We start from the raw sequence: 12,553 nt of genomic DNA on the forward strand, positions 1-12,553 counted from the left end.
AACTCTCACAATACAGACTGAGTATCCCTTATCAGAAATGCTTGGAACCAGAAGTGTTTGGATTTCAGATATCTTTTCTGATTTTGGAATATATGCACACACATAATGAGATACCCTGTAGATGGGTTCCCCATGTAAATGTTAAAATTCATTTATGTTTCTTTTATTTATTTTTATTTTACATGTAAGAGTGTTATGTCTGCATGTATGTGGTGCACCCGTGTCGTGCAATGCCCTTACAGGTCAGAAGAGGGTCTCAGATTCCCTGGAATTGGAGTTAACAGACGGTTGTTAGCCAGCATGTAGATTCTAGGATTCAAACCTGGGTCCTCTGCAAGAGCAGCTAGTGCTCTTAACCAGAGTCATCTCTCCAGCCCCCTCTTTATATTTCATATGTGCACTTATACACACACAGCCTGAAGGTAGCATGTATATGTGTGTGTGTGTGTGTTTATCTGTATAGGTGTATGAGATATTCATGTGCATGCATATGCATGCATCTGTGCATTGACATATGGAGGCTATAGGTCAACATCAGGTGCAGGATCTCTTACTGAACCTGGACCTCATCAACTGGTTAGACTCACTGGCTAGCAAACCCCTGGGATCCTCCAGTCTCTGCCTCCCAGCACTGGGATTACATTTCTGTGTTCCATGCTAGGCTTTTTATGTGGGTGCTGGGGATCTGAGCTCAAGTCTCATGCTTACATTACAAATCCTTGACTCACAGAACCATCTGTCCAGCTCCCATTTAAAGGTAATTTTATATAATCTTAAAATTTTTATTTATTTGGAAGTCAGCTCTCTTCTTCCAATGTGGGTTCTGGGGATTGAATTCAGGTTGCCAAGTTTGTGCAGCAAGCACATTTACTTGCTGGGTCATCCCTCTGGCCCTTATATAATATTGTAAATAAGCTGGGCATGGTGGCCCATGCATTTGATCTCCCTGCACTGGGAGGCAGAAGCAGGTAGTTCTCTTGAGTTCAAGGCCAGCCTGGTCTATATATGTATACATGGAGTTCCATGTCAAAACACAAAACAAATTATTGTAAATAATGTTTTACATACCAATTTTATGGTATGGAATTTTCCACTTGTAGTGTCATGTCTCTCATGTCCCTCAAAAACTTTAATATTCTGACCTCTAGCTAAGGAGTTATTGGAATTTAATGCCTGCTGGGGGAGTGGGAGACATTTTTCTTCAGTAGTATTGCCAATGGGAAGTGCCTACGATCCAGTAAATAATTCAACACCCATGCACATACAAGCAACCTTAATTAAACTCAGTGGGCTAAATTTTTTTTGAGACAGGGTCTCCCTCTCAAGTACTGGGATTAAAGGCATGCACCACCAGGCCCAGCAATTTAAAAAAATTAATAAAAAGAAAGGAAAAAGTTTCTGATTTTAGAGGTAGATATGGTATGCACATTTGTAATCCAGCATGTAGGAGGTGGAGGCAGGAAGATCAAGTTCAAGGTCATACTCAGCTACACAGTGAGCTAGAAGTCAGCTCAAACCACAGGAAACCATTTCAAAAAACAACAAAAAGAGCCGAGTATGAGTGTACATGTCTGTAGTCCCAGCACTTGGGAGACTGGAGGATCAGGAGTTCAAAGGCATCCTTAACTATACAGTAGATTTGAGCCAGCTCGGGCACATGAGACCCTGCCTCAAAAAGCAAAATGAAACAAAAGGGCCAGGTCTGGTGGCACACACCGTTTATCCCAGTTAGAGGGAGGCAGAGGCAGGAGATCTCTGTGAGTTGGAGGCCAGCTTCGTCTACATAGCAAGTTCCAAACCAGCCAGGGGTACATAGTACAGTGGGACCTCACTGTACTCATTGGACAAATGTTAACCACAGAGTAGTATTCCACACAAGGAGGGCTTTTGCACCCAAGAATCAGCCACTATTGTATCAAAACCATTTTCTGAGTGTATGTGTGGTGCTAGGGATTAAATCTAGGGCTTTGAGCATGCCAGGCAAGCACTTTACCACTGAGCTAACATCCCTAGCCCATAAATACATACATACACACATATGTTATTTGTGGCTTTTGGTGGCAGGGTCTCACTGTGTAGCCCTGGGTGGTCTGGAACTATGTAGACCAGGTTGGCCTTGAAATCAGAGAGATCAGCCTGCCTCTGCTGGGATTAAAGGCATATACCATCATACCCAGCTATTTTGTATATACATATATGTGTGTGTTGTTTATTTTATGTGTATGAGTATTTTGCTTGCCTATATGTAAGTGCACCCATATTGCGCCCATATTGTGCAATGCCAGTGGGGGTCAGAAAATGGCATCAGATCCCCTGGAACTGGAGTTACAGACAGTTGTTACCAGTACTTGGGTGCTGGGAACTGAATCTGGGTCCTCTGCAAGAGCAATAAGTGCTCTTAATTGCTAAGCCATCTCTCCAGTCCCCTGCCCTCCAAAAATACAGGCTTTTTTAAAAGTGATGCTGAGGATTGAATTTAGGGCCTTGCATATACTAGTGATGAAATCAAACTAAAGCCCCCCCCAGGTCAAAGTGGATTCAAACCAAGTCCCCCAGACCAAAGAAGAATATTCTGGGAAGCTGTACAAGGAAGTAAGATGTAAAATCTAACTGCTGAGAAAAAGCTGACCTTTTCATGCTCTGTGCACAAGCTGAAGACCACCCGAAACTTCCCCCTCCCACTGCTGCCAGCCCCCTCCCACTGCTGCCGGTTTTGGTTTGTGGTTTTTGCCTTTAAAAGAAGCCTGTAAGCTGAGCTCTGGGCTGCTGCTCTCTCTCTGAGTGAGGCAGAAGCCCGTCTGTGCAAACGATTAAATCCTCTTGCTTGTTGCATCTCCTGGTCTTGGGACTGAGTCATTGGGGTGCGACCTTCCGTGGACGTTGGGTACCCCAGACCGGGGGCCCAACATTAGGCAAGTGTCCATCCACTGAGCTATATCCCCAGCCTCTCTAAACCTGCTTTATTATTTTTTTCCTTTTTGGGATAGGGTCTCATGTAGCACAGGCTGACCTTGAACTCATTAGCTCCCCTGCCTCCACTTCCCAACATACCCAAAGATTTCGTAGCCACAAAATGTCTGAGTGCCTCTCCTCAGTGTTGCCTCTCCTCAGCATTGCCACTATATCCTCTGTAACATAACTTCCTGCTTACTTGTTAGCATCCCCACCAGACTCTAAGGTCTCTGAAGAAAGGATAATATTTTTTTTTTCTTGGATACAGGGTCTCCCTATAGTCTCAGCAGGCCTGGAACTCACTGTGTAGACCAGGCTGACCTGGATCTTACAAAGATCTGCCTGTCTCTGCCTCTGAGTGCTGAGATTAAAGGTGTGAGCCACTAAGCCTGGTAAAGGACAGCATCTTGTTCAATGCTGCATTCCCATTGTCCAGTAAAGGACCTGCCATATAGTGAATACAATAAAATCAGTTAATATATGGATGTATACATGCATGCATGGATCGGTAACTAGCCTCTTATCTGATGTAAGCCAGAAGTCATCAATATTTGATATCAGACTTGAGTAGTTTGTAATTGAAAACAGTGTTAGCATCATCCCCACCGCAAGGTCATATAATGGCTACTGCACTCTTCACCTAGTGGAACAGACATTTTCGTTGGTGGAATTAGAGCATTTGTTTGTCAAAGAGTCAAGCAAAAATACTACCTCGGTGAGCCTTGGTTTTTCATTTCTCTTTATCGAAGAATTGGAGTTCTCTGGATTTTTCAAAGAAGTAGGCTGCTTTTGCAGAGTAGAAGCAAATTTTATCCTTCCCTACAAAGATTGAGTGAGTTTTCAGTTGATTCATTCCTTATTGACCCAATTTACCCAACAGTGAAATGCCCTTTTTTTTTTTTTGGTCTTTTCCAGCTGGCCTGGAACTCACTTTGTAGACCAGGCTGGCCTTGAACTCACAGAGATCCGCCTGCCTCTGCCTTCCAAGTGCTGGGATTAAAGGCATCTGCCACCATGCCCAGCCTATGCCCATTCTTTTAAAAAAATTTTTTTTTTGGTCTTTTTGAGACAGGGTCTCCCTGAAGCCCCAGCTGTCCTGGAACTCACTATGTAGACCAGGCTGGTCTTGAACTCACAGAGATCTGCCTGCCTCTGCCTCCCAAGTGCTGGGATTAAAGGCTTACACCACCATGCCCGGCTAAAAATTTTTTTAGTAAATCAATGTTTTGACTGCATGCACATAAATATGTGCACTTCCTGTGTGTCTAAGGCCAGAAGAGGGTGTTGTAAGTGGAGTTCCAGGCAGTTATGAGCCACCATGTGGGAATCAAACTCTGGGTCCTCTGCAAGGAAAGTGTTCTTAACCACTGAGTCATTTCTCCAGCCCCAAACTCCCACTCTTGAAAACATTTTGGTCTTTAGAAAGTAGAAGGTCTAGACAGGGGAGGTGTATATGGCTGCTAGGAGCAAGGTGGAAAGGTGTCTTGAGTTTAGGTTAGTCCTGACCATCATCTTGGCCCCCCAGCAACTCTGGCTGAGCTCTAGCCACCACTCTTCAACATCACCTCTTTTTTTTTATGTAAACCCAGCCTTAGTCACAACCTGGCTTGCTGTGTCTGAGCAGAATGCAGAAGACCAATGGGACAAGGCTGAAATCTGCTCATATTCAGAAGACCTGCAGAAGGGCTCTGACCTCAAAATAGAAAGCCCTCCTCTCCTCCCATCACCATGTCTGGTTTAGAGTAAACTCTAGACCCATTTCCTGCTTCACCTATGAGCACAGGGGCCAGACAGAAGTAGGCACCAGGGATTGCTTACTGGAGCATCTTCTCTTAACTTTAACTCCCGCATCAAATAATTTTTCTGATACTTCTCATTTCGCTGTTTCCTAGTCTGAAGTCGCTTCTTTTTTGGCTTCTTTAACAACATCGTCTTCTGATTCAACTGTTTCAGAAATTACAAAGAAAATGGTCACAGAGGGTTGTAGAGCTACACTTACCTGTGTTCTAGTTTGCTTTCTGCTGCTGTGATAAACACATGATCAAAAGCAATGTGGGGAGGAAGGGTCTATTTGGCTTATACTTCCAGGTCACAGTCCATCATTGAGGGAAGTCAGGGCAGGAGCTCAAGCAGGAACTAAGGCAGAAACCATGACAGAACACTGCTTACTGGCTTGTTCCCTACCTTCTGCTCAGCCTTTGGTGGCCCAGGACCCCCTGCCTAGGGATGGTACCACCACAGGAGGCTGGGCCCTTCTCCACTGATTAACAATTAAGGAAATGTTCCAGAGATGCCCACAGGTAATCCCCCAGTTGAGACTCCCTCAGATAAATAACTCTGGGCTGTGTCAAGTTAAGAGCTGATGCTAACTAGGGGACCCTCACATGGCAGTCACAATGGGAACAATTGCTACACAACGTAGCTGGGTATGTAGCCCTTACTTATTGGTTTGGAGAATGAATCAACAGCTCAGTCACCTCTACCAGAGGCTGCACCTGAATCCCACTAATATGGATATGCTGCCACATAGGCATCTATATCAATAACCAAATGTCTGTGATTACAATACAAAACCAGATGACTTATGCAATAAAGTCAGGGCTGGATAATTCTGATCACTGTTGTGTGGTTAAAAAGATTCAGTTCTGGGGCTGGAGAGATTGCTTAGCGGTTAAGAACACTGACTGTTCTTGCAGAAGACCTGGGCTCGAATCCCAGCAACCCACATGGCAGCTAACAACTGTCTGTAACTTCAGCTCCAGGGGATCCGACAGCCTCTTCTGTCTTCCCTGGGCATTGCATGACATGGATGCACTTCCTTACATGCAGGCATAACACTCATACACACAAAATAAAAATAAATATTTAAAAAAAGAGAGATTCAGTTCTAGTGTTACCATGAAGCAGTTCTAGCAATAAAGCAAGACATTTATAGAGAACATGATGCAATACTCCAGAGTAAGGTAACTGGTGAGCATACTATTGCTCTCTTCCTTCCTTCCTTCCTTCCTTCCTTCCTTCCTTCCTTCCTTCCTCCCTCCCTCCCTCCCTCCCTTTCTCTTTCCTTTCTTTCTTTCCTTATCCACTTTCCCTTCCTCCCTCTTTCCCTCCTCCCTCCTTCCTTCCTCCCTCCCTCCCTCCTTCCCTCCCTTTCTCTTTCCTTTCTTTCTTTCCTTATCTACTTTCCCTTCCTCCCTCTTTCCCTCCTCCCTCCCTCCTTCCCTCCCTTTCTCTTTCCTTTCTTTCTTTCCTTATCCACTTTCCCTTCCTCCCTCTTTCCCTCCTCCCTCCTTCCTGCCGTCCCTCCCTCCTTTTTCCTTTTCTTTTGAGACAGGGTCTCATTATGTAGCCCTAATTAGCCTGGAATTCACTATGTAGAACAGGTTGGCCTCTGAACTCACAGTGATCTGCCTGCCTCTGCTTCTCAAATGCTAGGATTAAGGGTGTGTACCATGATGCCCAACTATTTTCTTTTTTGACTTATTGGGCCGAAACTTGGAATCCACACAGGCTAAGCAAGTGTTCTACTACTGAGCTACATCCCCAAGCCTACTGCTATATTTTCTGTATGTTATGACAGTTGGAAAATTTGCCCAACTGTCCTGTAGTGTTTTGTTTTTAAGGTTGCAATGTTTTGGTTGGGTGCAAGAATCAACACACTCTTACCTCATCTGCTATGTTCAGTAGGTGAACAGGAAGACCGTCTGAGAGAGAGCTGTCAGAACCACTTGTGCTAGTGCCAAAAGTAAAGAAGAAAAGAAATTATTGTTATTAATATACATAGGAAGTATAAGCTTTATTAGACAAGCTGTATGAGATTACGATATCCACTCTGGGGGCTGGAGAGGTGGCTCAGAGTTAAGAGCAGTAGCTGCTCTCACAGAGGACTTGGGTTCATGAAGTTCCCAGCACCTACATGGTGGCTAGCAACTGCCCATAACTCCAGTTCCAGGAGATCACTCACCCTCTTCTAGCCTTTGTGGGCACTGCACAACACAGGTACACTTACATACATGCAGGCAATACACTCATACACATAGAGATAAATTAAGTTTTAAAAAGATATACAGTCTGCTGTCTGCTGCTTTGATTTTGTTTCAATTACCAAGAATTCTCAATTCATTTGTTCTAACCATCTGCATGCCAAGCAGCATGTTAGGCAAAGAATGCAGCTCATAAGGAGGCAGAGGCTTTGTAAAGGTGGTCACAATGAGCATGGCAATGCAAACACCGGGCAGATGGACAAAGCTGCCCTGGCACAGTGGGTAGGAGGCCACAGGATTCTCATTGTGCAGCCCTAGACAGCAGCAGGGGACTGTGATTTCCCTGAGAACAGATGCTTTTCTTTACTCATTTCTTTCAGTCTGATACTAATTTCTAAAAGTCAGGATCTGACCAGGCACTCTGTAAAAACATGTTGATTATAGCCAGGTGTGGTGACACATGCCTTTAATCCCAGAGCTCAGGAGGCAGAGGCCAGCGGATCTTTGTGAGTTCAAGGCCAGCCTGGTCTTCACAGTGAGTTCCAGGCCAGCTGGAGCCATAGGGGAAAACAAAACAAAACAAACAAACAAAAAAACCCCAAAACATGCATAAATAAATAAATAAAGAAAGAAAGAAAGAAAGAAAGAAAGAAAGAATTATAATAAGTAATCAGCAGGCCAGACACCAGGCTAATTATCTCAGAACATTTTAGTCAGGTGAGGTAGTGTATGCCTGTAATCCCTACACTTTGGAGGCTGAAGCAGGAGGACTGCTGTAAGTTCCAATGAAACCCTCTCAAAAAAGAAAAAGAAAAAGAAAACCAAAAAGTTTTCAGGGGGCATAGGATGCTAAAGATCGAATCCAGAGCCTTATACATCCCAAGCAGATTATTTACCACTGAGCTATACCACTAGCTCTGGAGGAGTACTTTAAAAAATATTATTTTATTTTATGTATATGTGTATTGCCCGCATACATGTAAGTGTACCCATGGTGTGGTACGGTGCCTGTGGAGGTCAGAAGAGGGTATTGGGTCCCTGGAACTGGAGTTACAGACAGTTGTGAGCTGCCATGTGGATATTGGGTACAGAACCTGGGTCCTCTGTAAGAGCAGCCACTGCTCTAAACTACTGAGCCATCTCTCTAGCCTCCCCCAACCCCCTCCCCCTTTTTTTGAGACAGGGTCTCACCACGTAGCCCTGGCTGGCCTAAAACTTGCTATGTAGACTGGGCTGGCCTCAAACTCAGAGATCCACCTGCTATTGCCTCTTGGGTTCTGGGATTAAAAGCATGTACCTACCACACATGGCTAGAGAGAACTATTTTTAATCACCCCAATTCTTCATTCACAAGTTCTGGACACACATCTACATTAACCTAAAGTCTTCCTCCACAACTCTCTTCTGCCCTCTTAACATTACATTTTCCCTTTCCTGGGATGTGGTGGACTAGAACTGAGAATTATGTTGTTTAACAGGGGTTCTAAAAATTATCCTTCAGAGCTGGTGGAATGGTTCAGTGGGTAAAAGCATCCACTCTGTGCTTTTTGACTTGAGTATATTATTTCCAGAACCCATGGTGGAAAGAGAGAACTGAGTCCTACAGCTGTCCTCTGACCTCTGTATGTGAGCACCCCCCTCACACACACACACACAAATACTTTTAAAGAGTGTCTTAGGCACAAAACAACTCTCACAGGAAAAGACAGAATTTCAAAACACTGTTCTGTCCAGTCCTTAATTTGGTTTTGCTCCCTCCCCTCAGAGGTCAGTGAGGAGTCCCAGCACAGTACAGCGGGAAGAAAGTCCTATCTTCTGTGATCTAATTTCCAGTATGTTGTTCTCAAAGCTTTTGCCATCAAGAAGCAACCTTTGAGGTGCTGGATAACAGGCTCTGCAGTCTCTTCTGGAGATAATAGACTACTTTAATAAATAAGACATTAGTTCCAGCATGCCTGAGAAAATGTCCATCGGGTGTGCACATGGAGAAAACTTACTATTCCTAGCCTGCCTTACTGTGCAGTTGTGAGAATAGACAGGTTTGGAACCCCAGGGAGGTTTGTGACGGCTGGTTTCCTGGTACAGAAGTTAGCAAAATGCTTTTCCTAATTCTTAGCTGAATGCATTCATACCCCTGCTAAGGACTCTACTGTGAAGAGTCCTGCTATCTCTGCTTTGGTTCCATGGGGCTCTACATCAGTGAGCTGACATGCAAAGACCATTTTGTTTTTCAGGCTTCAAGTAGAGAGGAGCTGGGGCAGTGGAATGAGGGACAGTGGAAAGGGTGATATGACAAATAGGGTATCCGAACTGGCCTGACGCTGTGGTTTAAGTTCTCCAAGGAAACATACATAAGACTCAGCCAGTAGAACTGCTTTAGGGCCCAGATCTCAATGTGCCATTTAACAGTGGACGGGAGAATTGTCTCCTTCCCACAGTGCTACACAAAAAAAAGACTCCAAGCCCATTCCTGAAACCTTCTGAGGATTACTGGGGCAGCCAGAGGTACCTGGGCCAGTATGCTGGAGTAAAAGGTGCTATTCTTGCACACCCATGAGATACTCATCTGCCTCCAGGTGTCCTGAAATAGCCAGAGAGACTATGAGGGTGGAATGAGCTCCCGAGCTAAATTAATTTAGAAAACATTTACTGAGCATTCCCTCCATGCTGGGTACAGAACAGGTACCATTCTAAGCACAGAGATCTGGAGATGAAGAAAATAAAGATTGCTAATCTTAGAAGACCTACCTCCTAGTAGGGGAGACAGACAACACAGTCAAGCTGAAATGGCAGATAGAAGGTGACACGATATGGAAAAAAGTAGAGCACCTAAGGAGGATGGTGAGTGGCAGCAGGCGAAGGAAGGGAATGAAGGAGAGCAAGTTTCAGTACCAAAGCAATGAATGAAACCTACATTTAAGCAAGACTTGGAAGATAGCTTGCCATGGTGATACATGCTTGTAATCCTAGCACTTGTGAGGTAGAGGCAGGAGGGTCAGGAGTTCAAGGCCAGCCTCATCTACATGAGTTTCTGAGTGCATGAAACCCTGTTACTCCCCTTCTCCCATCACCAGACAAAAAAGACTTGAAGGAGGTTTAGGAATTAACCAACAAGATATTGGAAAAAGAGCATTTCAGGCATGTGGAATTGCCAGTGCAAAGGCCCTGAGACAGGAAAGAACTTGACAAGTTCAAGGAAGAGTGGTGGAGGTCAGTAGAGTAGAAGCAGAGTATGAAAGGGTAAGGGGGAAAGCCACAGAGGGATCTGGTGCTAGATCCCATGACCTGTATCCCATCATAGGGTCTTCAGCTATCTATCAGAGTGAATTTGGCACCACTGAAGTGTCTCAAACAGGCTTGAACACTTGCCTGGTTTTCTTCTAGCCTTGCTAATTCAACTGCTTCCTTTGCTGGCTCCTCTTATCTCCCTGGCCCCATATAAGCTGTGTGACTTATAGGGCCAGCAAGATGCCTCAGGTAGTAAAAGTGCTTAGCATGCTAGCCTGATGACCTGAGTTCAATCAACAGAACCCATATAAAGGTATGAGATGGAAAAACCCAGAGTTCATTAAGAAACAAAAACATGAGAATCTTGTCTTAAGAAAGAGACCCTGGGGCTGGAGAGATGGCTCAGCAATTAAGAGCACTGACTGCTCTTGCAGAAGACCCCAGTTTGAGTCCCAGCACCCACATGGTGGCTACGAACCATCCTTAACTCCAGGACCAGGGGAATCTGAAGCCCTCTTCTGACCTCCTCGGCATTGCATGACATGGGTGCACTCACATACATGCAGGCAATACACTCATACACATAAAATAAAAATGATAAATAAGCTGGGCGTGGTGGCACTCACCTTTAATCCCAGCACTTGGGAAGCAGAGGCAGGTGGAGCTTTGTGAGTTCGAGGCCAGCCTGGTCTACATAGTGAGTTCCAGGACAGCTGGGGCTACAGAGAGACCCTGTCTCAAAAAGACAAAAAAAAAAAAGAAAGAAGATGCGTATGTAGACGCCTATGGAAACCAGAAGGGGGCACTGGATCCCCTGGTGTTGGAGTTATGGGCAGTTGTGAGTCATCCAATATGGGTGCTATGAACTGAACTCAGGTGATCTGAAGAGGAGCAAAGTGCTCTTAACAGCCATTTCTCTAGTTCCCGGAAATCCAGACTCATATCCAAGATATTCAATACCTCTACTAAATGTCTAATGGACATCTCAAGCATAACAAGTCCAGAACAAAATTTCTGATCTTCACCACCTCCTTCCTTACTTCCTTAACTTGCTCTTTTTCTTTTATGTGTGTGTGCATGTGCACATGTGTGTACAGGTACACACATGGAGGCCAAAGGTTAGCATTAGGTTATCTTCCTCAGTTACTTTCCATCCTGAACTCTCACTGAACCTGGAGCTCACATATTGGCTAGACTGGCTGGTCAGTGAGCCCCTGGAATCCTCCTCTCAGCACTGGGATTACAGGTGCTTGCTACTCCCTACACATGGCTTTTTTCATGCGTGCCAGGGATCGGAACTCAGGTTTTCATGCTTGTCAGTAAGCATTTTACCCAGTGCGTCATCTCCACAGCCCCTGCTTAACATTGTGTATGGCCCTCATCTTTCCTACCTTTTATCTTTCCTATTTCAGTTAAAAAGGCAATTCCAGGGCTTTGGGGTATAGCTCAGTGGCATGAACATGCTTAGCGTGCATGAAGCCCTGGGTTCAAGCTCCAGCATCAACATCACACACACACACACACACACACACACACACACACACACACACGAGTATCAGTTCTAGCTAATCAATTCTGAAGTCACTCTTGTCTTTCACTCTTAATATACAATCCAAAACAAATTATGATGTTTGTAACTTCAAAATATATCTAAAATCTCTCCTCAAGAAGCTAAAGTGGAGATCACTTGAAATGAGAAATTTGAGGCCAACCTGGACAACATAGTAATGTCTTATTCCAAAAAAATTTAAGAAAAAAAAATTAGAATCTAAGTACAATTGCAGGGGTAGCTAGGCTATTGGGTTTGTGTTATTTGGGTATTGTGCCTTAGATGGGTATAGATCTCTTAGACAGAACCTCTTTGGGAAGAACCCAGAATCCTAGAGTTACAAGTGTCCTGTGGTAGAACATGAGGACCACTTTTTCCTTTTCGTCACCATCCCTCTTTCCTTAACAGTACGATTCTGGCTTTCCTGTTTGACTAAAGGACACAGGCATGGGTCTATTGGGGAACTGAGAAGCTGGTAAAACACTGAGGCCAATGGGCTCCAACTGCTTTGACCCCAATAGGATCCAGCATCCTGAGGATGGACCAGTTGCTCTTCTGCCTTTCCTTAGAGATAGCAATTAAAGGACTATCAGCTTAAAAACCTATCTAGAATCTGGGGCTGGAGAGATGGCTCAGTGGTTAAGAACACTGGTGTTCTTGCAGAAGACCTGGGTTTGAATCTCAGCACCCACATGGCAGCTAACAACTGTCTGTAACTCCAGTTCCAGGGGATCCGACAGCCTTCTCTGACCTCCACGGGCATTGCATGACACGGATGCACTTACCTACATGCAGGCAATACACGCATACACATAAAATAAAAATAAATAAATAACTTTTT

The 12,553-nt window shown here is 44.6% G+C and overlaps 1 protein-coding gene across 4 annotated transcripts in view; it reads right to left on the reverse strand.

The window, feature by feature from the left end:
• Positions 1–12,553, reverse strand: part of Agbl2 (ATP/GTP binding protein like 2) — a 60,520-nt gene that overhangs the window by 4,055 nt on the left and 43,912 nt on the right. For all 4 annotated transcript variants that reach the window (XM_029568578.1, XM_029568576.1, XM_008843629.1 and 1 more), the window contains 3 exons: positions 6,619–6,685; positions 4,771–4,896; positions 3,664–3,771 (listed from right to left, as the gene is read on the reverse strand). In XM_029568578.1, coding sequence (XP_029424438.1) covers positions 3,664–3,771; positions 4,771–4,896; positions 6,619–6,685 — 301 coding nt within the window. The remainder of the gene's footprint in view (positions 1–3,663; positions 3,772–4,770; positions 4,897–6,618; positions 6,686–12,553) is intronic.

The sequence above is a fragment of the Nannospalax galili genome, unplaced genomic scaffold, assembly GCF_000622305.1.
Source record: "Nannospalax galili isolate Female #2095 unplaced genomic scaffold, S.galili_v1.0 scaffold1200, whole genome shotgun sequence".
In the NCBI taxonomy this organism is placed as follows: Eukaryota; Metazoa; Chordata; class Mammalia; order Rodentia; family Spalacidae; genus Nannospalax; species Nannospalax galili.